This window comes from Mustela putorius, unplaced genomic scaffold (assembly GCF_011764305.1).
Source record: "Mustela putorius furo isolate JIRA1106 unplaced genomic scaffold, ASM1176430v1.1 tig00000224_pilon_pilon_pilon, whole genome shotgun sequence".
NCBI lineage: Eukaryota > Metazoa > Chordata > Mammalia > Carnivora > Mustelidae > Mustela > Mustela putorius.
The window spans coordinates 16,005,223-16,030,809 of NW_025421321.1; the positions used below are offsets into that span (position 1 = coordinate 16,005,223).

The following is a 25,587-nucleotide window of genomic DNA, read 5'->3' on the forward strand; positions in this document are numbered from 1 at the left end:
GTTGGCTGGTCTTATTTCTGTCCTTAATTATTATTATTTTTTAAGATTTTATTTATTTATTTGACAGACAGGGGTCACAAGCAGGCAGAAGGGCAGGCAGAGAGAGAGAAGAAGGGAAGCCAGCTCCCTACTGAGGAGAGAGCCCGATGCGGGGCTCTATCCCAGGACCCTGGGATCATGACCTGAGCTGAAGGCAGAGGCTTTAACCCACTGAGCCACCCAGGCGCCCCCTATCCTTTATTTCTTGGGGGGCATGGATTCTTACATTGGGAATAGCTATCTATTAATATTATTTTGCCATCTATGTGCTTGTGTATGCTGAGTTTGACAATCCCATATACAATGATTGGGACCATCTGCTATGGGGAAAGCATGGGCTATGGCATCAGGCTGACTCAACTTGTAATATTGGCTCCATCATTTAGCTTGTCACTGGGAGCATGCCCTCTTGAGAGTAGGTTACATCTTAAAAAGAAAGACCTTGTGAGATGTTAGAAGTAATAATAACATATATAAAGAGCCTGGAGGATGGCTCGCAGTATTGTTATAAAATAGAGTGACCTTGTGACAGAGTTTTGGGGGCTTTGAAGTCTTGGGGTTTGAAGCATAGTTCATGGGGATACCGTCAGCAAAATCCAGAATATGAGACAATTCCAGAAACCGATGACTAGTTTCTTCAAATAAATTGCAATGAGGAGGGGCGCCTGACTGGCTCAGTCGGTGGATTATGCTACTCTTGAACTCAGGGTCATGAGTTAAAGCTGCACAGTGGGCATGGGGCCTATTAAAAAAAAATTAAAATAGTTAAAAGTTTAAAAATTGCAATGAGGAAACAGAAGTGGGGCGAACGTATCACGTGAAATCGATATGAGGGAGAGAACAACTAAGGGCAAAGCATGGAGCTTGTTTTATTTAAAGAAATGCAACTGTAAAAACAATTTGAGCTGGATATTTGACATATATGGATTTATTAACTTTTAGATGTGTTAATGGAATTAACTTTATGCATTAGAGATTCTTGGTGAGGTACTTGGGGTGAAATCTGTCTGGGATTAGCTTTAAAGCCGGAGGAAGAAAAGGAAGAGGAGTTTGGGGTAGGACTGATCTATTGTAGCCAGGTGCAGGAAGAGTCATTGTTCTACTCTTGTGTATGTTTGAACTTTATCATAATAATAAAAAAATAAGAGCTGAAAGAAATTTTAAAAAGTCCATTTCAGCTACTTGATATTTGTGACATGCTGGACAATGAAGTTATCAAATGCTGTTTGTAAAATGGAATTGGGACCTTTGCCTTATTGTTGGGATTAGCCACAGAGGTGGCTTTAGTTACTTTCTCCACAAAATTGGTTCATACTAGGTCTCTGAGCTGAGCTGATGACGGTGGGGAGCTTTAGGGAGAAAAGTCCTTTCCCCCAGGCTTGCCTTACTTCCTCTTAAAGGTATAGTCAGAGCTGCTGCTTCCATTCTTTGCTGTCATTGTCTTTTGTTGCTAGGAAATGCTGGAGCATTCGTCTGCCATTCAGGGTCCTTCTTCTCTTTCAGAACGGGAATACTTAGTCATCTCTTAAATCTTCCCTTAACACTCCTGCCTCAAATGCTGTTCTTGACAAGAGTTTACCAGTAACTTTATCATGAAGATTGCTCTGGTACTGCCACTAAGCCCTTTTGTCTGGCCTGTCTCCTGCATTCCCTCTTCCTTTCCCACTGTCTTCCTTTCCACACAACTTAACTTTTGACTCTCCATGTCATTAATTGGATTTGTCTTTTCTCTCCCTCAATGTCAAGACCCTCTTCTCTGCTTTTTAAAACCGTACCCAATTCTCACGGCACCTGGCTGGCTCAGTTGGTGGAACATGTGATTTGATCTCAGGGTTGTTAAGTTCAAGCCCCACATTGGATGTTGAGATTGTTTAAAAAATAAAATCTTAAGAAAAAATCATACAGTTCTTCTTTAAAGAAAGAAAAGTCCTCAGTACATGTCCAGACTGTGGTAGGCAGGATAAGAGCCTCCCAAATATGTCCATATCCTAGTCCCAGACTGGTGAATATGTTAGGTCATGTAGTAAAAAGTTACCAAGGTTGCAAATCAACTGACCTTAACATAGGGCAATTATCCTGGATTATCCAGGTGGGCTCAGTAATGAAGGGCAGCAGCAGGAGAGCCTGAGGGAGATGTCACTATGGGAGAATGGTCAGAGAGATGCAGTGCTGTTCTGAAGGTGGAAGAAGGGGTTATAAGCGAAGGAATGCAGGGCAAGGAATGCAGCCTGTAGAAGCGAGGGAAGAAGATGAGCCTCAGTCTGATGGTATGAAACAGTCTGCAAGTACAGAATAAAAAACTTGTTTGCTGGAACAGTTTGAGTGTGAGCTGCTGATCCGATGCCCCATCACACTTCAGTGTATGTGTTTTACAAAGACATTCTTTTATATACCTACAAGATGACCATCAAAATCAGGAAGTTATAGTTTATACATTTCTGCCATTTAATGCTCAGACCCTATTCAAGGTTGCTAACTGTGCCTGTAATGCCCTTTATAGAGCCAGTTCAGAATCGTATGTTGCCTTTAGTTGTCCTGTCCGTTTAGTTGTCTCCACTCTGGAACAGTTCCTGTCTTTCCCTGACTCCTGTGACCTTGACACTTCTGAAAATTACACCAACAGCTCGGTTTGGTCTGATGTTCCCCGATGACTGGGTTCAGGATTATGTGTCCTGGGCATGAGCACTGCAGAGGTGATTCCACACTCTTCTTGCTAGGCATCTGATGTTGCCTTGTCGCACTGCTGATAGGGTTCACTCTGGTCGCCTGATTAATGTCTGCCAGACTTCCTCACTGTGCAGTTGCTCCTTAGTAAGTATCTTATGGGGGCAGCACTGAGATGTAACTCGCTCACCAGAACTTGGATAAATTTATGTCCGTATGGACTAAAATGCTTTATATAGTCAGTGGATTATAATTCATAACTGGTATTTAGCTTCTGATGTTTAGTTTGTTCCAAATTTGGCTGGTAGGAGCTTCTTCAGGTTGGTGCCTACGGCCTTTTGACATGTACCTATCAATCTTTGAGCACTTTTTAAATTTAGCACATAAAATGTTCCAGGCTCAACCTTCTAGGCTGTTTATAAACCCATGACGTAGGTAGTATTATCATCACCCCCATAGTAGAGATGGGGAATCCTAGGAAAGCTCAGGATTATGCAGCTAGCTAGTTGTGGTGATAGGACAGTGAATGCAGAACACTTAGCTTGGGCCTGAGCTCTTCCCCACCCCTGCACACCCTCACTTTGAGGTAGTTTTAGATTGCAGAGACTGCACAGAGTTCCTATTTACCCTTCACCCAGTCTCCCCTAATGTTAACAGCACAATGATTGAAACTAAGAAATTCATACTGACACCGTGCTGTTCACTAATTTTGCCAGCTTTCCCAGTAAGGTCCCCGTCCAGTCCCAGACCTCCCTAAACAAACTAATCATTGCATTTCACTGTCATTCTTCAGTCTTCTTCAGACTGTGACAGTTGCTATCTTTACCTTCATAACCTGTCACTTTTGAATAAGAGAACTGGTCCATTAATTTGTAGGATGCCCTGAGTTTGGGTTTGCCTGTTTGTTCCTGGCCAGACTGAAGTGATGGGTGTAGCACAGGTGGCACAGCACCCTTAGTGCGTCACCCCAAGAGACAGTGACTAAAGACTGGGGATGCACATTTTGGTCATTGGTTTAAGGTGCTGTCCACTAGGTTTCTCGGCTGTAAAGTTACTATTTTTCCTTTTTGCAGTTACTAGTTACCTTGTGGGGAGGTACTCTGAAACAATGCAAATGTCCTTGCTTTTGCTTACTAACGTTTGCATCCATTTTTGTCTAGATCAGTTAGTACTGTAGTGTTTCCCTGCCTGTGGTGATTTCCATTATTATTCCTTCTAAAGGAACTGAACTAATGTAAGGAAGAACTGTTTCTGGGCCCCTATGTATACATCTATTCAATTTATATCAGAGTGGGCTCATAAATATTTTATTCTATGGCTTATAATCCACCACAGATTTGATCACTGGGTGCTCCTTCATGTTGGTTTCTGTGTCCTTAAGACAAACCCCCCTCCTTTCTGGGGCACTTCCTTACTCTGTGGTACCACATTACTTTCTCTGCTCTAGATCTGGAATTCCTCCACGGAGCTCTGATTCCTTTTATTGAATGGTGGTGTTTATTTATTTATTTATTTAAAATATTTTATTTATTTATTTGACAGACAGAGATCACAAGCAGGCAGAGAAGCAGGCAGAGAGAGGAGGAAGCAGGCTCCCTGCTGAGCAGAGAGCCCAATGTGGGGCTCGATCCCAGGACCCTGGGATCATGACCTGAGCCGAAGGCAGAGGCTTTAACCCACTGAGCCACCCAGGCACCCCTGAATGGTGGTGTTTAGAAGCCCGATCTGGACACTTTAGTGCCTTTGCACCTGGGGTGCCACTGTGCCTAGGCCTGCTGAGCAGACAGGGCTGGGAAATCCACACATATATTCTAACCCTAGCACTCACACACTGAGGCCTATTTATTTCAGCATCTATCTGTATGTGTATTAAAAATCATGAGTCCAGGGGCACGTGGGTGGCTCAGTGGGTTAAGCCGCTGCCTTCGGCTCGGGTCATGATCTCGGGGTCCCGGGATTGAGTCCTGCGTCGGGCTCTCTGCTCAGCGGGGAGCCTGCTTCCTCCTCTCTCTCTCTCTGCCTCTCTGCCTACTTGTGATCTCTGTCTGTCAAATAAATAAATAAAATCTTAAAAAAAAACAAAACACTCATGAGTCCATACATCCAATCCCAATCTAGCACCACCACCAAGTTAGTTCTAGCTTTACCACCTTTTTGTTTTGTTTTTCTCCAACAGTGGGAAACCTGGCATGACCAGTGGTCTATAATGTATTGTCCCTATTGGAAGAGGGAACTGGGGGGATGCTGCATTGTGCTTGGCCTTAAATGATGGGATTTTGACAGACATGAAGGAAAGTCATTCCCGGCAGAGAGTAGAAGCTGGTGGGTGAAGCATGATGATGTGTGAACCCAAACAGGAAGGGAACAGATCCCAATGGGCCTACACTTAATGCAGCATGTAGTTCATGAAGGGGATTTCACCTGTGTCATGTCAGTTTCATTTTATTCTGCCAGGCACAGGAGAACTGCCTGACATTTTGGATTAGGAAGTGGTGGAACCAAGGCTATGTGGACTTAAGATCCAAGAGCAAATGGACTGGGTGGGGGGGTAGAATGAAGCTTGCGTTCTAAGACCGATGGTAGAGGCCGTCACAGTAAAGGAATGGCAGGTAGTAAAGGCATTATAGAAGAACCAACAGAACTTGGTAAATGGCATAAAGTAGAGAAGGTAACGAAAAGGGAGGAGTCAAAGAAATAATGCTCCAAACCTGTGTAAATTTGGAGAAAGTGGTACATGAACCCAAACCAAAAAAGTTCTCTGTAAATTGTTTTCCCCTTGAGGGCATGTATAGTTTAACTACTCTGTGACCACAAAGCCTCATAAAATGCCCTGTGACAATAGGCCTCAGTCAGCTCTTACCTACGACCTGATCTCAGCTCTTGGCCCTCCTTCAGCCCCAGCTCCGGATGCCTTCAACACACAGCTATGACAACCATCCTCCCATGGCTGGCTACCTGTCACTGAGGACACAGCTAAAAACCCTCTCAAGGCCTTCCATGTGCTGGCTCCAACCTTCCTTTAAGGTTTATCTTGCATTATAAACAGAGACGGCCACTTACTCTTCCCTGCTGACATCACTTGGGTCCATGCCCTTCACTCAAGCCCCGCTGGTCCTTTGAGCTCTCACCTCAACCTGGAACACTGACCCCTGTGTGAACCCATGCAAGTCAATCTGCCACCTGCTGGGCGAGATGCCCCTCTTCCTGGCCCCACAGTGCTACCAAAATGGCCAGTTCATCATTTTCCCCTGACCCATACATTTTTGGGGGCAAAGACTTGTTTACCACTGGCCCCGAACTTGTGATACCTTCCTGGACATACTCCAGATGTCCAAATTCCTGACGAAGGAAAGAAAGGGCAGGCAGTCACCAAACTCATGCCTGTCTGTACCTTCCCACCCCCTGCCACTTAGTTTCTTCCTTCTGAGCTTATTAGCTCATCAACACAGCCTTCTCACCTCCCCCAGCAGTCCCCTTCCAGCTGGCTCAGCCCTGAGCCCTTGTCACTGTTGGGTCTGTCAGCCTCGGCCATGTCTGAGCAGGCCAGCAGAGCTGCCCAAACAGAATGGGTAGATGCAGATGCCCCAAGCCCCAGCTGCCTGCCATAAGGTCCTATACAGGAGTAAGGCCAAGTTAAGACAGGCTTGTTCTCTGTTCCTTCTTGTGGATTATAGCAAGTGCATAATGAGGCTGGGGAATTCTACCACCACGTTGAGAGCCCAACCTCCTGAGGCCTCCTGTGCCACGTTGCCCCGCCAACCCCTCAAACCCTCAGGCTTCTGAGCTAGAGCCAGTGCCATGCTGCCTTCTTGCTGGTCCTTTTCTCTCCAAGTCCTCAGGGACAGATGAGTAAAAAAACAACACAAAGAACCACAAGAAAACAGAGTCACACACTACGGCTTGTCCATAATTATTACTATATGATTTATAAAAGTTTTCAGGCAACTGTGTTAAATTATTGTACATATCTGGGAGAGGGAAGTGGGGGTCCTGGCCACAAGGTTAGTGAAAACTTTCATGGGAGAGGTGGGAAAAGGAAATGTGCCCCCCTTACTCCCTCTAGGTCTGACTCCAGATTAAGTGGCTTCCTCTCAACAAATGAAGACTGTTAACCCTTCCCATCCAGGGCACTAAGGTAAAGGAGAGGGAGCAGTGTCAATGAAGTGCTTTAAAGGGAGACCACAATGAATTGCGGCCGCCCGGACCCCATGATCCTCTGCTCTGGCTCCAAAGGGTCATCCTGGGCCAGACCCTTGGCTGGGGATGGAAGACTGCCCAGTCCTCAGTCCACACCAAGGCATCCCCCCGGGAAGACAGGAGGATTGAATGTGATAGGCTAAGGAATGCCTAGGTGTGGCACAGGAAGCAGTGATGCACCAGTGGGGAGCTGCTGCCTACCCCCCCACCCCCTGCCTCAAGCCTAGTGACGCAGGCATCCAGGCACTCTGGCTCTGGGAGGGATCCTGTCAAAGGAAACGGGGATGTTGGGTATCTGGCCTTGGGAGTCTGGGGAAGCAGCCCCAAGGGTCAGAACAAGACCTTTCCATGGGAGATCCCTGGAACAATCCAAAGCTAGGCTCCTCAATTCCTAAATTCCAGCTCATGACTCCATCCATGCAGCTAAATGTTACTGTGTCTGTGTGAGCTTGCACGCGCGCACACGCATGCACGTCTGCAGGGGAGGGCCGCAGGGAAGCATGGCTACCCCACCTGCCCAGGGTTCAGGGCATGCAGGGGACCCTAGGCCTGAGATACGAGCTCCGACCAGCAAGGGTTAAGGGCTCTGATTCCTCTTTCCTCCCACTCTCCTAACACGCTACATCTCTTTGGGCACTAGAAGGTTTTACGATGAATTGCACGGGAGCCATCTTCTTCATACTCCTTTTTGGATACCCACATCTTCTTAAAAGTATCAAGCGAGGCCAAGATGGAGCCACTGTGAGAAGGGAGGGATAGACTCTTGTGGACCCAAGGGCTGGGCCATCGACCCTTTCTGGGCACTCAGAGCTCCATCTCCTTTATCTGGGAGGGAAACCCACCCACTGCCACCTGGCCTGTGCCCATGGTGTCCTCCCAAAGCCCTCCCCGTGAGCCCTGCCTCACCCAATCCACGTGGAGTACAGCCGTTCCTGTGGGGCCGAGATCTAGAGGGAAAAAGCAGGAGCATAACTGCCCATCCTCACACGGCAGCCCCTACCCCAGCCTTTAGAGCCTTCCCCTCAGGGCCCAAGGCCAGGCAGCAAGTGCATCAGTGGGGAGCAGTGGGAGCAGCCAAACACGGAGGAAGCAGCTGAGCTGAGCTGTCTGGAGGTGGCATGTTCCCTTTCCTCCCCCAGTCAAGGTTACCCAGCACCTGCATGCCCTATGGGGCTCCCTGTAAACTCACCTTGATTTTGACATCCTTTGGGGCAAGCTTCTTCACTTCACTTAGCAGTCGGTCACCGAAGCCTGTGAACACAAGGCTGGCTGAGCCCAGGCCCACATCTGAACTCCCTTATACTAGCACCCCTATCTCCACCCACTGGTACCCCTAGCTGCTGCCACTTTTAGTAGTGCTGCTGCTTCTTTTAGTAGTTCTTTCCAGGATCAAGGATGGTGGCAAGCCATCCCAAGGGCAGGAAAGAGCCAGCATGATGCCTGAGATGGGCCCAGCTTCCTCAGAGAGGCAGCAGGAGAGGGAACCCTGAGTCACACAGCTTGGTCTGGCCTCTGCACTCTTACATCCAAAGCAAAATCAAAGGTAAATGACAAATCAGGGGAAAACATCTACCATTTCTGCCCACTGCAGAGGCTAAGATCACATGCAGTGTTGGGAGGGCGCTGATGGACTTGCACTGACCTACCAGCTAACAAGAACCTGTGTCTACCCTCTGACTCAGCAAGTCTCTTGGGATTTCCCTTTTAGGGATATTCCTATTACGTGAGGTTACTGGATGCAGCACCTCTGGGGTTAGAGGTGGCTGCAGGGACCTCACAGGCCATTGGCAAGTCAAAGGGGAAATGGCATATCCATTCAGAAATGCCACGTGGCCGTCTGAAGGAGCTCACATGAATAGGGAAAGATCTTCCAGATATGGGGCTCCAAGAAACATACATGGTGTGCTGCTTGGGGAGCATGTTATGATGGGCATAAAAGCGGGAGCAAGGGGCAATGCACATCTGTTTATACCCACACAGCTGAGGGCTGTGTAACTGCCGGAGAGGGAGCAGGAGCGGGGCGACCGAGACAGCGGGAAAAGGGAGATGTCGTCTCACACATTTTAGATCTTATGTGAATGCAGCACCTACTTGAAAGTCAGTAAAACTTAACTTTAAATCTTTCTCTTAAAAAACACCAAATGCCGAGTACTAAAAAAGCCAATAGAAAATGGGCCACATGCCAAGCTCCAGGGAGTGGGGTGCCATCTAAGTGCTGTCTTGAGCACCACCTCCCAAATGGTGGTACCTTTGAAAAGCGTGGAGCCACCTGACAGCACGATGTTGGCGAAAAGCGTTCGGCGAAGGTCCATGTCGGACTTGTGGATGGCGAAGGCCAGCACCTCGTGGAGCCCCTCACTCTCATCACCTACCAGGTCTGGCTGGAATAGCAGCTCGGGGGCCCGGAAGCGCGCTGGCCCCACCTTTGGAACACAAGATTGAGGGGGACGGACCTCTTCTTCCTCTAGATGCCAGCATCACCTCCGCCACCCAGTGCCAGGCCCGGCAACTTACGTCGAGCATGCTGCCGTCTGGCAAGGTGTACTGCACCTTCTCTGTCTCTAGAGCCTCGTCCTTCTGCGGGTTGATGGATAGGTAGCAGGCTCGCTGCAGAGGGCAGGGCCACAACACTCAGAAAGCTGCAACTGGGAAACCTATGCCCGCCCGGGGCTCAACCTTGCGCCTTGGGGCCACCACTGCCCATCGCCCCACCCAGCCTGCCTCCATACCCTTCTGCCCTGTCACCTCTTTGATGGTCCGGACAACCTCGAACTCGGCTGAGGTGTGAAAGTCAACTCCTTCCTTGCGCAGCAGGAGCCGGAGATAGCGGGAGACATCACGGCCGGCAATGTCTACCCGCATGATGGAATGAGGCATGGCAAAGCCCTCGTAGATGGGGACAGCATGAGTGACCCCATCTCCTGAGTCTAAAACCACTCCCGTCGTGCGTCCTGTTGCATACCTGTCACCAAGTCAGCATCCCTTCACCTCAGCCAATGAGGCATGGGGACCTCCTCACCCCTGGAAGGGACCCTGGACATTTGCTTTATCAGGTCTCAAAAAGAAACCTGAGGAATTCCTGAAAGGAACAGTTACCGGGGGGCTGTTTCTATGGGCTACTCTGACAAAAGCAGGAGGATAGCCAGAAGGAGGACGGGGACTCAGGGGACTCTAGGGCTTAGGGAGTACTCACAGGCTGAGCACGGCCTGCATGGAGATAAACAGGGCTGGCACGTTGAAGGTTTCGAAGAACACCTCTGCTGCCTTCTCCCGGTTCTTACTTGGGTTGAGTGGAGCCTCCGTTAGGAGCACAGGATGCTATAAGAGATGGCAAAGTTTAGGCACATGACCTAGGCCCTAAAAGAATCCTCACTGGCCAAAATGCCTGCTGCAAGCACAGGCAGCCGCGGCCTGCTCTCATTCCCAAGGGTAGCATCCCACTGTCTGCCAGCAGTTCCTCCTCCCAAGACCCAGCTTTCTCTGGAAAACTCTACTTGGCAGCCACCGACTGTGTGGACCACCACCCCCCCCCCAACACCATGAAAAGGCAGCAGGCCCTAATTTAAAATGCAGAGGAAGCGTGACAGCATAAGCAGGAAGGGCTGAGCAAGGAGAGGGCAGAACAGGGAACTGGGAGGCCGGCAGGTGGGACTGGCTGGCACACCTCCTCAGAGAAAGTCTGCAGCTGATCTTTGGAGTAGACGTACTGCCAGATGCGCTCCATGTCGTTCCAGTCCCGCACCACGCCGTGCTCCATGGGGTAGCGGATGGCCAGCAGCCCTCGGTGCTCCTGCAGGGGAAGGGGGGAAGGTCAGCAGGAGCGCCCAGCCCCTCTCCTCCAACTGCTTTCTGCCGTCCTGGAAGCCGCCCTTCATCTGCCCTGAACAGAACCACCACTGCTTCCTGGGTGTCCCCATGGCTGGTGGCAGGTCCTGAACTCAGGACAGGCCTCTTTTGTCCAGCAGCAGCTTCTTAGGCCCTCAGAACCTAGTCAGCTTCAACTGGCAAGAGACAGAAAGGGTGGTGACATGCTCCCTCCTATTGTAATCCTCCCCAGCTGTGCTTCCGGGGCTTCTCTACTCGCTGCCAACACGTTCTCCCCTCTTCTTTCTTCACGCTCCCCAGTTTCCTTCCCCACCATTCTATGATGCTGCTACGGCACCAGGAGCTGCCCTGTGGCCCATTCCATGCTGTTCTCTCCTGTGGTCACCTGTCACTCACTGCTCCTTCCAGCTCTTCAACCATTACTCACGTGTCCTGCACAGACCTGCCCTTCTGTGTCCTCCCAGAGCATACTCCCTTTCACCAAACACCACCTGACCTCTCTCACCCAGAGCCATGGCTCCTGCTGACTCCATCTCTGGAAAGGCCTGCATCTCTGTTCCCCTGGCTCACCCCCTCTCCCCGAACTGCGTACCCCCGGTGCTGCTTGCTGCTGCCCTCTACATCTTCACTTGGGGGCCCCCTCTGGCCCTGCAGCATAGACAAGTCACCCCACCTGGAGTGTAAGAGGTGGGGTGACTCATTTCCACGACACTCATTTCTATCAGTCATCAAGGATGAGGGAGCCAGACTCTTAAGTCCCTTTTTAATCAACTCTTTCCTCTGTAGCTGCCTCGCTCTACAAGACAGGGCGTGAAGTAGTGTGTTCCTCTAACAGGAATCATCATGCCATCTCAGAGTACTTCTGAGCTGGAGCCTTGAGAGTCCAGTAAGACACCTGGCAGATGGCCCCAGAAAACAGAGATTCCCTCTTGGGAGGAACAGCTCTGACCACGAGCTCACATTCCCGGGACTATGAAGCCCCAAGCCCAGGCAAAGCAGGCTCCACAGGTGTTACCTCTGCTTTTGGTCCAATGAAGAGGTCCCCCTCCAGGGCTCCAGCCATCACTCGCATGTGCTTAGGACGCCCGACACTGCAAGGACCGGTCAAGTCAGCAAGGTGGGTGGGGGCGTGGGTGAGCCCACGTCCAGGAAAACCAAAGTCTAACTCCTATGGTCAAAATGGAATCTACTCCAAAGCATCTGGCCACGCAGCAAAGGCCAGAACCCAGGCCTAGGGATATGGGCCCACAGAGCAGGCCTTGGCAGGATGGCAAGCTCTGGATCAGAGGAAATGGTATCCTTTCTGTTCCCCGCCCTCCATCCCAGAGAGGGCTGAGAGCTCTGGAATCTTGGCCCTCCATGGTCCAGCCCTGGCATAGGGTCAGCTTCTGCAGCCACAATGACTCAGCCCACACTTAAGATTTCAGGAGGGCGGGGCTGCTGGCACTGTCTGCGGAGCAAGGTCCCAGGAAGTCAGGTCATGGCTCCCTTGTGCACCCTTCTCTCATTCACTTGATCCTGCCCCTTCCCACTCCCAGGGCTTTCAGGATACAGATTCAGTTCTTGCAAGACTGGATAAGCTACCATTCTAAAATCTGACCTGAGTTCCCTGCACATCAGTAGGAACTTTTAATTGTACCTAAGTGGAGTTCAGAAAAGAAAGCTGAAGCCCTATTGTGCACCTGGTGCTCCAAGCTGGCTCTGTCCCCAGACCAGGCATGGAGTTCTTGGTATAGCCAGCCACTCTGGGGCCCTCCCAATGCCCCTGCTTAGGCCAATCCCTCTAATGCCTCCAGGATTTGAGAAGAGGCACCACCTAGGGAAAACTTCCTGATGGGCTACAGTAGCCGAAGGAGCACTCTGTGCTTCCGACCCTGCTGTCACTGGTTCCATTCAGGGAACACTCCCCTTGACCAAAAAAAAACCATTAGTTTCTAGAGCTGGAAAATAAATAAGCCCTGAAAGAAACATTTCCTGGGAGGAAGGGATGGCTTAACGCCCCACTCTTTCTCCCCTGAGTTTCGGTTTTTCTCCCAGAGATGTCTCCCTTCCATTCTTGGTGCTGCTAAACCTGTTCCCAAGAGAATGCTGGTGGCTTCTCCTTCCTGCCTGGCTCAAGGAGGGACCAGAATCAGACTTCAAAGAGGAGGAAGCCCAGGGCACTTGTCTTGTCCTTCCAGAGCCAGTAACAGCATTAGCCTCACAAATCTGGTGTTTACCCCTATAGGTTGGGGGCAAGAGTTGGCCTCCAACAGAGCTGTGACACAGAGCCAATGTTCTTCCAGGAATCCAATAAAAAGATTAGGGCTGCTGCCTAAGCAACACTTACTAGTTTGGGAAACAGTATTTGGGAATCTGGTCTCCTGCAAAGCCAGCCTTGATCACCCCCGAACCCTGCAAGGAAAAACAATGTTTAGCTCCCGACATATACCTCCAGATGAAGGCAGTGCCCAGCAGTAGAGGCAGCCCAGGGAGGAAGGCTGAGATCCTGCCAAGAGGGTAAGATCATTTATAAGTACACCAGTAATTCACAACCAGGGGGTGATTTTGCACCCCTCCTCCCAAATGTGACAATGTCTGGAGACTGTGGAGGGGACAGCAGAGGTAGAGGGCTTGTAGCATTGAGAGGGTAGATGCCAGGGATGCTACTAAATATCCTACAATACACAGGCCAGCCCCTCACACCAGGAATTACCTAGCTCAAAATGTCAATATGGTGCAGACTGAAAAACCATGACGTACATCCTTCTCTGTACACTCTAGGGTCAGCTCCAGGCAGGAGGAACCCATAGCAGCACAAGCTGCTTCCAAAGTCAGCTAGAGGCAACTCCAGGCATGGTTTTTTTCCCAATATCTCCTGGCCACCCCCACCCCAGCAGACATGGACCACATACAGGACCCACCCAGGAAGATCACTGTGTATATAGCACCAGCAGACACCTCTCTTCTAGTGGTGTCTCCAAAGACTACTGGTAAAGAACTTGGTCCTGCCACTGCTCCAGCATGGAAACTGGACTTGGGATCTTAAAGGTAACCTGGCATCTAGAAACCTCCCACTAATGAAGGAATCAGCCTTCCAACCTCACTTCCCACAGATCACCGTCAAACCTTTTGGGTCTGCAGAGCAGAGAGAAATATCCTCACGTTAGAGAGGAGGGGCTAGAAGCCCACAGGGACCAGGCAGGTTGTCCTCTGTACTCCTAAAAGTTGTTGGTTAGACTAAATGAATTATCTGCTGACCAAGGAAGTGTCATAGTTCTAGGCTACAGCGTGTTGGAGTGGACCCCCGAGTCCAGATCTAGCCTTCTTATTAAACATCCCCTGCTGTGATTCAAGGAGCCCACATGCATACTCCAAAACACACAAACAAAAACAAACAAACAAAAAAAACGCCATTCAGGATTACATGGGGGTCATGTGGGAGGAGACACATCCCAGAAAGAGGAGTAAGGCATAATCAAAAACTCCAAGGCACACACAGCTCAGGCAGATACCCGGCGAGGGGCAGATCTATAGATCTGCTCTTCATTTTCCATTCATGGACAGGAAAGTTCAGAAGTCAGAAATCCTCAGAGGGCAGCTGAAAACATGCTGTGCCAGTGCTGAAGGACACCACCACAAGGAACCCCAGCAACTTTTTCTCTGAAGCTTCCAAACCTTTATCCCAAACTGCTTTGGGTCCTGGGAAGAGTAGTCCTGAACTCTCCCCACAGTCCTGCTAGCTGTGGAATTTCTACTTGGCATGGGCAAGGAGTAATTAAAGAGATGGTTAAAGTAGCCAAGGGGCCAACCAGGTGATGATGGATATGTGGTTGGCAGAACTTAACCTATACATACAATATACATATTTTCCAGTCAAAGAGCACAGTAGGGACTGCCCACTCTGGAGATCCTGCTAAGAGCTGCAGTCTCTTGGTAAGTGGTCTTGTAGAGGTCACCAAGCCAACTCTCTCTGTAAGATCAGGCCAGCAAAGGGGCAAATACTGTCTGTCCTCTATTAGGAGGAAGGGCAGCCAGAACCCAAGTAGGAGCTAAAGGGTCTGGCGCTGAAACCTAACAAGTGACCGCCCCCCCAACCAAGAAGGGTCCAGAGTGGGTCCTCAGGCCTGACACACGGGGGCATGGCTGGGCCGTTGGGCTGTCATTCGAGCACTCCCGATGCTGATCAAGTGCCGCCAGACTTATGGGTCCCCTGCGTCTCCAGCACCTCCCCGCCGGGCCCAAGGAACTCCGCTGCACTGGAGGGGCTGGCTCCAGGACCCGGGCTACAAAGCCAACTGAGCAGGAGAGCCCCTGGCGGACGTGGAGGGCGGGCAGTGCACGGAGGACTAGTCGAGACCGGCGAGGATCCCCTCCCGGCGCCACCGCGTGCGCCCCCGAGGGCAGGGCGCCCGTCCTCCCCCCAGCTGCCGGGCCTCACGTTGTCGATGACCACGGGCTGGTTGGCGATAATGTCGTAGGACTCCATGGCCGGGCCCGGCCGGCCCTGCCCAGCGCGGGGCTGCAGGAGGAACCCGCCGGCGTGCAGACCTGTACCGCGGTCGCTCTAGACACCGCGGCGCGTCCCTCCCATCCCGCTAGCGCAGCCTACGCCAGCCCCGCGGGGCTTGCTGGAGGGCGCTCCCCCCATCCCGGCCAATCACCATTCCCACTTGCGCGGATTGACGGCGGGCGCCCGGGGCCGCTGCGGGCCAAGGGGCGGGGCCTCCGGGTGCTGACCAGCCAATTGCGGCCTCCCGGAAGTACTGCCGGGGCGCTTTCAAGATAGGCTGCGCGGTGTTGAGGGGTTTTTGGCAGGGAGATGACGTCATGGCTCGGCCCTTAAAGGGGACGCGGGCAGAATCAAGGAGGTGTCTGAGAGTCACTTGTCCAGGAAAACTTCGTTCCTGAGTGGCAGCACCTGCGACCACGCTACTTCGTGAGCGCGTAGGCCCCGAGGAGGCAGGGTCTGGATATTTTACCCAGAGCGTTTCTTTACTGAGCACGGGGAGAATCCTTTTCCGTGGAAAAATTTCAGTTCTGTGGTAACTTGGTAGCTGGTGTTAGTGGAACACCTGCTATGTGTTTGCGGAGCCCTTCTACCTGTTTTACATAGATTATATGAAATCCTTGCACTAACCGTTAGGTAGCTGTATTCTTATTACCATTTTGCAGATGTGGGGACCGAGGGGCCTCACAACTCTGGAACTAGCCCGGGGGGTCTCCAGCCCGCAATAGCTGGGGTCAGCTTGCTGGCAGCCTCCCGCCCCGCCGGGGTCTGCTGCCTCAGCGGTGCAAGGGATCGGGTCCCAAATTCATTTGCCAAACTGAGCCATAGTTAATTTGCTTCTCCTTAGAACTTTCCCCACTAAACTGTGAAATTAAATTGGGTGAAAGTGAAGCATATTGTACAGAAAAGTGCAGAAATCACATTTCAGTGAATTATTACAATGTGGGCACCCTTGTATAACCGTTACTGAGTTTAAGAACAGAGCATGACCAGCACCCCAGAAGCTACCCAATTCCCTCAGTTGCTGCCTGGCTCCTCTTCGGAGGTGACTCCTTTCCTGAATTGTACCACCAAAGGTTAGTTTTGCATATTTAGGAACTTTATGCAAATGGGATAATAACTATGCACTCATAAAATGGGCCAGTGTGCAAACATTAAAAATAATGAAGTTTTATGTAATTTCATATGAAACACATCAGGACACAGGGCTAAGTCAAAGCAAAGAAAGCCAGACACAGTGCCCAGAATGTTACATGTGTGAGAGTCTGCAAAGAGTATATGAGGCAAGTTCAGGGCTCCTATGGGAAAGGGACCACTGGTAAATGTGGGTGAATGAAGGGAGAATTCTTTTTCTTTACAATATATATATATTTTGGTATCGAATTGTGGTTTTTAAATAAATATTTTAAAGATAATAGACTTTATTGCCCAGCAATTACAACTTCTCAAACATGTACTTTTCTACATAATTTATTGTGAGGTGATCAATGTTAAATAAAATACTAATCTTCTTTTCTTTTTTTTGAAGATTTTATTTATTTATTTGACAGAGAGAGATCACAAGTAGGCAGAGAGGCAGGCAGAGAGAGAGAGGAGGAAGCAGGCTCCCTGCTGAGCAGAGAGCCTGATGCCGCGCTGGGTCTCAGGACTCTGGGATCACGACCTTAGCTGAAGGCAGAGGCCTTAACCCACTGAGCCACCCAGGCGCCCCAAAATACTAATTTTCATCATGTGTTTCAATTCATGGATTCTTGACCAATTCTTCATTTTTCCTTCCAACTGCATGCCTCTAGGGAATGAATTTTGACCAGGATAGTTTGGGACTTGAATATTCATCTGCAGCTACCTATATGCTCCTTACATGCAGTTGTGCTCCCAGTGGTTTTATCACAGCCATCCTGTGAGCAGTTTCTGGAAAACATCAGGATGACCTTCATTCATCTTCACCTCATAGGCTCTGTTGCACCTGGAGGAGCCCAGTGACAGGCCAGCAGATGCTGCTGCCCAGCCCACTTGGCCGACAGTGCCCCATGCACCCTCATCCTTTGGTGGCCTTGTGGAAAAGCGGTATTAAATTGTTTTTAACTTGTTCAGGTATATAATATTTTCCCCTCTTTTTTTTTTTTTTTTGTTGTTGTTGTTGTTGTGGGAGAATACACACAATGTAAAAGTTTCAGTCTTAACCATCTTTAAGTTGAGTGGTACTAAATACACTCATAATGTTGTGCAACCACTACCATCATCCATCTCCAGAACTCTTTTTATCTTGTAAAACTGCAACTTTGTACTTATTAAACAGTAAGTCCTATTTCCTCTCCCCTCAGGCCAGGGCAACCATTGTTCTACTTTGTTTCTATGCATTTGGATACCTAGTGGAAGTGGAATCATGTAATACTTACCCTTTTGTGACTAGCTTATTTATGGGGCATGTCCTCAGTATTCATCCATGTTGTAGCATGTGACAGGATTTCCTTTCTTTTTAAGGATGAATAACATTCTATTGTATGAATATACCACATTTTGCTTATTCATTCATCTTTTGATAGACCTTGGGTTGCTTCCACATCTTAGCTACTGGGAATAACACTGCTATGAACACGGGTGTGTAAATGCCTCTTTAAAACTCTGCTTTCAATTCTTTGGCACATATAGCCACATGTGGGCTTGCTAGATCATATGGTAATTCTATTTTTACTTTTTTGAGGAACAACCATGCTGTTTTCCATAGCAGCTGCACCATTTTATATTCCTAACAACAGCCCAAGAGGGTTCTAGTTTCTCCACAGTTTCATCAGCACTTGTTATTTTCTGGTTTTGTTTTTGTTTTTGTTTTTAGCAGCCAACATGATGGGTTTAAGATGGGATCTCATCATCGTTTTGATTTGCGTTGCTGTAATGATTTGTGATGTTGAGCATTTTTTCATGTGCTTATTGGCCATTTATATATCTTCTTTGGAGCAATGTCAATTCAAATCTTTTGTCAACTTCTGAATCAATTATTTGTTGTTGAGTTTTAGGAGCTCTCTATGCATTCTGGATATTAATCCTTTATCAGATATTCGCAAATATTTCCCCTCATTCTGCCTTTTTACTCTGTTAATCGTGTAGTCTGATGCACAAATTCTTTGCATTTTCAGGAAGCCCAATTTGTCTATCTTTGTTGTTGTTGCCTTTGTCTTTGGTTTCATAGCTGAGAAATCATCACCAAATCCAATGTCCTGAAGCTTTTGTCCTGTTTCATTTTTTAAAAAATTTTAAAAAGATTATTTATTTATTTATAAGAGAGGGAGAGAGAGAGAATGAGCGTGAGTGCTCATTTGCACATGAGCCGGGGGAGGGGCAGAGGGAAAGGCAGTCTCCCTGTTGAGGAGAGCCCACCAAGGGCTGGATCCCAGGACCCTGAGATCATGACCTGAGCTGAAGTCAGATGCTTAACTGACTGAGCCACCCAGTCACTTTTCCCTGTTTTATTTTAAGGATTTTATAGTTTTAGTTCTTAATATTTAAGTCTTTTTACCCATTTTGAGTTTTTTGTATGTTGTGTTGGGTAACAGTCCAGCTTCATTCTTTTGCATGTGGATATTCAGTTTCCCCAGCACCACTTGTTGAAAAGACTGTCCTTTTCGCATTGAATGGTTTTGGTACTCTGGTCAAAAATCATTTGACCATATATGTGAAGGCTTATTTCTGGGCTCTCTATTCTAGTCTGCTAGTCTGTAGCCTTTAAGATATATTGCTTTTCAAATTAAGTAAGAAAACTGAAGTGAAAAAGTATCTGCATGACAAACAGCCAAGCATTTATGAAAGAAGTGCTTGGATTCTGCTTGCAAAGAAACTCCATGAACCTGGGGCAACAGTGCTGAGGGAGGAGTGCCTGAAAGGGGCCCCCAAAATACATGTTAGCTATACAGCGAACCCAGCTACAGGGGCAGGATTGTCAATTATTCCCTGAGATAACCACGAAGAGGAAAAGCTCAGAAACCTTACTTTGGACAAGGAAAGAAACAAAAAGAAAGAAACACAGGGAGGGGCAGGAGAGAGTCATAAGGTGAGAGAATCCCCCAAACCCGCAAGGCCAGCCATTCCCTCCTTGCTTCTTCTGGCTCCTCTCAGCATCTCCCCCATTTCTTACCCGAATGTCTCTCTAGCACTTAGAGTCCTTTGATCTTCTCAATGTCAGTATTTTCCTCATACCGACATTACTAATAAAGTAGCCAATGCAGGTCAGTTCTCAGTACACATGGAGGAACCATCAGATAGGTCTTTGGGGACTTCCTGAGAGATAGAGAGAATGGAATGTTCTATGCCTCATGTCACCTCCTCATCCTTTCTACTACAGGCACCCATCTGAGGCCACTAATGATTAGAGAAAAATTAGTGATCAAACAAAACTATTAAGGAAACACTGTCAACTAAATTAACTCTGAAAATTGGATGAGTTCTTGCTGTAGCCTGAGTACTTCCCTTGAGTGTTGGATTTCCTTTTAAGGTCTTATCTTATTATTACCTTGGGAACCTAGGGTGGAAGTTTGGGGTGAACTGAAGAGTCAGATGCCTGGGTGTAATTGGCCATCTTCAAATCAGAACCTTATCATTTTGTTTCATTTTTGTATATCTCACAGGTGAAAGCATAGGGTCACCTTGTTATACATTGTATTTTCTTATGCTCTGTGAAAACACAAATGACATATAGTAAACTGCAAACTGCATGTATATAAAGAGGGCAGTTTTGTGAGTTTTGATGCATATGAACACACCATGAAACCGTTTTCCCAATCAGGATAATGAAGATATCCATTGCCCTGCAGTTCATCATGCACCTTGGTAATCCCTTCCTTTCCTCCCATTTCCACCCCTTTATCCTTGGACAAGCAGTAGCCAGAACTTCCTGTACTATAGATTTATTGTCATTTTCTGGAATTTTCTATTGTATATGATTACACAGGCATAATACAGTATTTATATATTTAAATATATAGAATGAATTGTAATATAGTGACATGTTAAGTTGTATGGAAATGGACTACATAAGTGGGCTTAATCTGTATGTATTTCTTTTGTTGTCTAACTTCTTTCACTCAGCATATGTATTTTGAGATTGTTTCATGTTACTGCATGCAACGTGTTTGTTACTTTTAAGTGTTTAGTAATTTTAATTATTTATTTAATTTAATTTTAATCTTAATTTATTTATTTGACAGAGAGCCAGAGAGCAGAAGCAGGGGGAGCTATAGGCAGAGGGAGAGGGAGAAGCAGACTTCCTGCTGAGCAAGGATACCGATGTGGGTCTGGATTCCCTGGGATCATGACCTGAGCCAAAGGCAGACATTTAACTGACTGAGCCACCCAAGTGCCCCTATTTTATTTTTTTAAGATTTTATTATTATTATTTTTTGACACAGAGGGAGAGAGAGCGAGAGAGCAAAAGGAGGGGGAGTGGCAGGCAGAGGGAGAAGGAGAAGCGAGAAGCAGGCTTCCTAGAGCAGGGATCCTGATTAGGGGCTTGATCCCAGGACTCTGGAATCATGAACTGAGCTGAAGGCAGATGCTTAACTGACTGAGCCACCCAGGTATCCCCTGAGCATCTATTCATGTACTCACTTGTCATCCATACGTCTTTTTCAGTAAAGTGTCTTCAACTCTCAATCCCATTTTTAAATTGGTTGTCTATTTATTATTATTATTTTTAAAAAGAGTTTATTTATTTGAGAGAGCACCAGAGAGCTCAAGTGGAGGGGAGAGGCAGAGGCAGGCTCCCTTGGAGCAGGGAGCCCAATGTGGGACTCTATCCCAGGATCCCAGGGTAATGACCTGAGCTGAAGGCAGGGGAGGGGCAGAGGGAGAGAGAGAATATTAAAATGGCTCCACACCCAGGCTGGAGCCCCATGTAGGGCTCTATGTCACCACCCTGAGATCATGACCTAAGCTGCAGTGAAGAATCTGAGGCTTAACCAACTGAGCCACCCAGGTGACCCTCCTCTTTCTTTTCTAATTCATATGCCTTTCATTTCTTTTTATTGCCTTATTGCATGAGTGGGCCTTTAGAACACTGTTGAATGAAAGTGGTGAGAATGATATTTTTGCACTGATTCTGAGATTAGGGAGACAGCATTTTGCTATGATATATGTTACTTGAGATTTTTTATAGATGTCTTTTATCAAACTGAGAAAAGTTCCCTTTATTATTTTTTTAAAAAGATTTTATTTATTTATTTGACAGAGAGATTGATCATAAGTAGGCAGAGAAGCGGCAGAAAGAGAGGGGGAAGCAGGCCCCCTGCTGAGCAGAGTGCCTTCTAGAAGTGGGGCTCAATCCCAGGACCCTGAGATTATGCCCTATGGCGGAGGCAAAGGCCCAACCCACTGAGCCGCCCAGGAGCCCCAGAGAAAGTTCCCTTTATTTTACAGCAATGAGAGTTTTATCCTAAATGGATGTTTTTTGACTTTTGTCAAGTGCTTTTTCTGCATCTAATGTGTTGATCATATGATTTTTCTATTAATGTGATGAATTACAGTTATCTATTTTTGAATGTTCAAGCAAACTTGCATTCCTGGGATAAAACACACTTAGTTGTGGTATGTCACCGTTTGAAAAACACTGTTGGATTCAATTTGCTAAAATTTTGTTAAGAATTCTTACATCCGGCACCTGGGTGGCTCAGTGGGTTAAAGCCTCTGCCTTCGGCTTGGGTCATGATCCCAGGGTCCTGGGACCCAGCCCCACCTCAGGCTCTCTGCTTGGCAGGGAGCCTGCTTCCTCCTCTCTCTCTCTCTGCCTGCCTCTCTGCTGACTTGCAATCTCTATCAAATAAATAAAGAAAATCTTAAAAAAAAAAAAAGAATTCTTACATCTTCTGGGTGACTGGGTGACTCTGTCAGTTAAGCATCTGCTTTTGGCTCAGGTCATGATCCTAGGGTTCTGGGATCGAGCCCCACGTTGGGCTCCCTGCTCAGTGGGAATCTCTCTCAAATAAGTAAATAAATCTTTAGAAAAAAGGTTCTTGCATCTTTTATGAAAGATATGGGCCTGTAGTTTTCTTTTATTATAATATCTTTGTCTGGTTTGGTATCAGGATAATGCTGGTCTCACAGAATGAATTAAGAAGTATTTCCTCAGTTTCAACTTTCCAGAAGTTTGTATAGAGTTGATGGTATTTATGCCTTAAATATTGGTAGAGTTAACCAGTGAAGCCATCGACTTTGAGTTTTCTTTGTGGGAAAGTTTCTACCCACAAATTCAGTTTCTGTAATATAGAGCTTTTTCTTTTCTAGAAAGAAAAGCAATTTCTTTTTTGTAGAGCTATTTAGGTTATTTATTTTTTCTCTTTTTAAAAAAATATTTTATTTATTTATTTGACAAAAAGAGACACAGAGAGAGAGGGAACATAAGGAGAGGGAGTGGGAGAGGGAGAAGCAGGCAGCCCTATAAGGGGCTTGATCCCAGGGCCCTGGGATCATGACCTGAGCTTAATGACTGAGCCACCCAGGTGCCCCTATTTATTTTTCTTGGGCAAGTTCTGTTTGTATCTTTCAAGGACTCTGTGCATTTTATCTAACTTGTAGAATCTATTGGCAAAATGTTGTTCATAATATAATGTCATTTTCCTTTAACATCTGTAGTATCTGTAGTGATGTCTACTCTCTCATTCCTGATATTGGTTGGTAATTGTTGTCTTCTGTCTTTTCCCCCTCATCTGTCTGGCAAGAGGTTTATCTATTTTATTGATTTTCTCAAAGAACCAGCTTTTGGTTTCATTGTTTTTTTTTTTTCAGTGGTTTTTGAATTATTAAAAGAAAAATAGGGCACCTGGTGGCTCAATCAGTTAAGTTCCTGCCTTCAGCTCAGATCATGATCTCAGAGTCCTGGGATTGAGCCCCACATTGGGTTCCCTGCTCAGCAAGGAGTCGGTTATCGTTTCCCTCTCCCTCTGCTCCTCCACCCTGTTCATGCTCTCTTTCTCTCCTAAATAAATGAATAAAAAATCTTTAAAAAAGGTAACAATAACAACAATAAACAAAGAAGAATGTGTGACAGAGACATATGTGGTCTGTGGAGCCCCAAATATTTTGTATTTGGCTTTTTATAGAAAAAGTTTATTGACTCCTCCTCTAGACCTGGATGACTGCATAATTATAGATGTTTTCCCTTCATGCCTAGATACTCAACAAATCCACCTGGAACTAAGATAAATGAGGCAGAAAAAGTCTAATGATCACTTAAAGTTAAGTGCTCTAGTATGTACTTAGGTTGCAAAGCAGCCTGAATTCTGTTCCTCTGGTGATGTGAACCAATGCAAGGGAAGGGAAGGTGTAAATGGGAAAGGAGGTGGTGAAGATTCCTGGAATAGGGCTCGCTGGGATTCAACATAAAATTCACCCTTTTATTTATTTTTTTTAAAGATTTTTATTTATTTATTTGACAGACAGAGATCACAAGAAGGCAGAGAGGCAGGCAGAGAGAGAGAGGAGGAAGCAGGCTCCCTGCTGAGCAGAGAGCTTGATTTGGGGCTCAATCCCAGGACCCCAGGATCATGACCTGAGCCGAAGGCAGAGGCTTTAACCCATTGAGCCACTCAGGCGTCCCTTGTGAAGATATTTTAGAGAAGTAATTTTTATGGGGCTGCCATTACCTAATGTTATGGATTGAATTGTATCCCCTTTCCTAAATTTATGTTGATATCCTTGCCCATGGTACCTAAGAATGTGGCTTTATTTGGGCTATCTTTACAGAGGCAATCAAGTTAGAATGAAGTTATCAGGGTGGGTCCTAAGCCCATATGACTTGTATCATTATAAGAAGAGGAAATTTGGACACATATACATGTGGAGGAAAGAGAATGTGAGGATGGAGGGTGAAGACAACTATTCACAAGCCAAGAGGAGAGGCCTCAGTAAGGACCAATGCTGCTGACACCTTGATCTTGGACTTCTAGCTTCCAGAAGTATGAAACAATAGATGTCTATTATTTAAGTGCTCCTTCCCTCATTTTGTGGTGCTTTTTTTTAAAAAATTTTATTTATTTATTTTACACAGAGAGATCACAAATAGACAGAGAGGCAGGCAGAGAGAGAGAGAGGGAAGCAGGCTCCCTGCTGAGCAGAGAGCCTGATGTGGAACTCTATCCCAGGACCCTGAGATCATGACCTGAGCTGAAGGCAGCAGCTTAACCCACTGAGCCACCCAGGCACCCTGTGGTGCTTTTTTTATGGCAGTCCCCACAAAGTAATGCCTGAGTCACTCAGAATTCTGTTGTTTAACTTTTTGTGTAACTTTTTGTCCCCTAAAGACCTCTTTAGTCCCAGACTGCATATAGTGCATGAGCTTAAAGGCTAAAGGTCAGGGATGGCTACATAATTTGTGGGATCCAGTGTAAAATAAAAATGCAAGAAAAAAATGTACAGTTAAAGGTGCTAAAATATAAAGACTTTTTCTTTAAAAATAGTTTAATATTGGGACACCTGGGTGGCTCAGTCAGTTAAGTGTCTGCCTTCAGCTCAGGTTATGATCCCAAGGTCCAGGGATCGAGTCTTGGATCAAATCTTGCATTGGGCTCCCTGCTCATCAGGGAGCCTACTTCTCTTTCTGCCCACTGTTTCCCTGCTTGTGCTCTCTCTCTGACAAATGAATAAACAAAATTTTTTAAAAAAGTTTAATATTTATAAAACATAGTAGGGGAAACAGTGATACACATGTGACATCAACTTATACTTCTGTTTGTATTTTCAGAGTTATAATCATATACATATATATTTTAGATTTTATTTATTTATTTGAGAGAGGGAGTGAGAGAGAGAGTGAGCGCGCACACAAGTGGGGGATGGGGAGAAGGAAAAGCAGACTCCCTGCAGAGCAGGGAGCCTGATGCGGGACTCCATCTCAGGACCCTGGGATCATGACATGAGCCACAGACAGTTAACTGACTGAGTCACCCAGGTGCCCTAGAGTTAGAATCATACATAATATATATGTAATACAATAAATAACAATACTTTCCTAATGTGCTATCTTGATTTAGCATGAATTTTTCTGGCTACACTAGCTGATCTATGTTTGTGTGTGTATGCGTATGTGTGCTTTTAAAGTAATCTCCACATTCGGCATGGGGCTCAAACTCACAACCCCAAAATCAAGAGTCACATGCTCCAATGACTGAGCCAGCCAGGTGGCCCTCACTTAAGCTGATGAAGTTGATTTTTCTGTCATGTACAACTTAAGAGTCCTGGTTAATATCCTCCTATCTTTAGGCTACAGTGCACACAGGATGGAGGAAGGCACTTCAGAGCCAAAGGAAGTGGGTGGAAAGCCTGTTTCCTTCGGGAAGCCAGTGGCTCCTGTCCTCAGACACCAGGCCCTCCCCCAATCCCCTGTAGAA

The 25,587-nt window shown here is 47.0% G+C and overlaps 1 protein-coding gene across 2 annotated transcripts; it reads right to left on the minus strand.

Moving 5' to 3' along the window:
• Positions 1 to 6,603: 6,603 nt before the first annotated feature.
• ACTR1B (actin related protein 1B) lies at positions 6,604 to 15,366 on the minus strand. Of its 2 annotated transcripts, XM_004752918.3 has the most exons (11): positions 15,146 to 15,366; positions 13,055 to 13,119; positions 11,741 to 11,816; positions 10,565 to 10,690; positions 10,094 to 10,218; positions 9,646 to 9,862; positions 9,415 to 9,507; positions 9,149 to 9,323; positions 8,090 to 8,151; positions 7,807 to 7,847; positions 6,604 to 7,639 (listed from the first exon to the last, which is right to left on the minus strand). In XM_004752918.3, the coding sequence occupies exons 1-11, from the start codon at positions 15,191 to 15,193 to the stop codon at positions 7,537 to 7,539; spliced, it is 1,131 nt and encodes a 376-aa protein (XP_004752975.1). In that variant the 5' UTR covers positions 15,194 to 15,366; the 3' UTR covers positions 6,604 to 7,536. The 2 variants fall into 2 exon arrangements, with proteins under 2 accessions (XP_004752975.1, XP_012911765.1); XM_013056311.2 differs by lacking the exon at positions 11,741 to 11,816 and having other exon boundaries at positions 15,146 to 15,365.
• Between the last annotated feature and the right edge of the window lie 10,221 nt (positions 15,367 to 25,587).

Bases quoted from the DNA above. Each gene is read 5' to 3' on its own strand.
- ACTR1B (XM_004752918.3), bottom strand. From the start codon at position 15,193: ATGGAGTCCTACGACATTATCGCCAACCAGCCCGTGGTCATCGACAAC. The intron at 13,120-15,145 runs GTGAGGCCCGGC...TTTTCCTTGCAG, and splicing joins AGCCCGTGGTCATCGACAAC to GGTTCGGGGGTGATCAAGGC. The intron at 10,691-11,740 runs GTAACACCTGTG...CTTCCCCTGCAG, and splicing joins TCATTGGACCAAAAGCAGAG to GAGCACCGAGGGCTGCTGGC.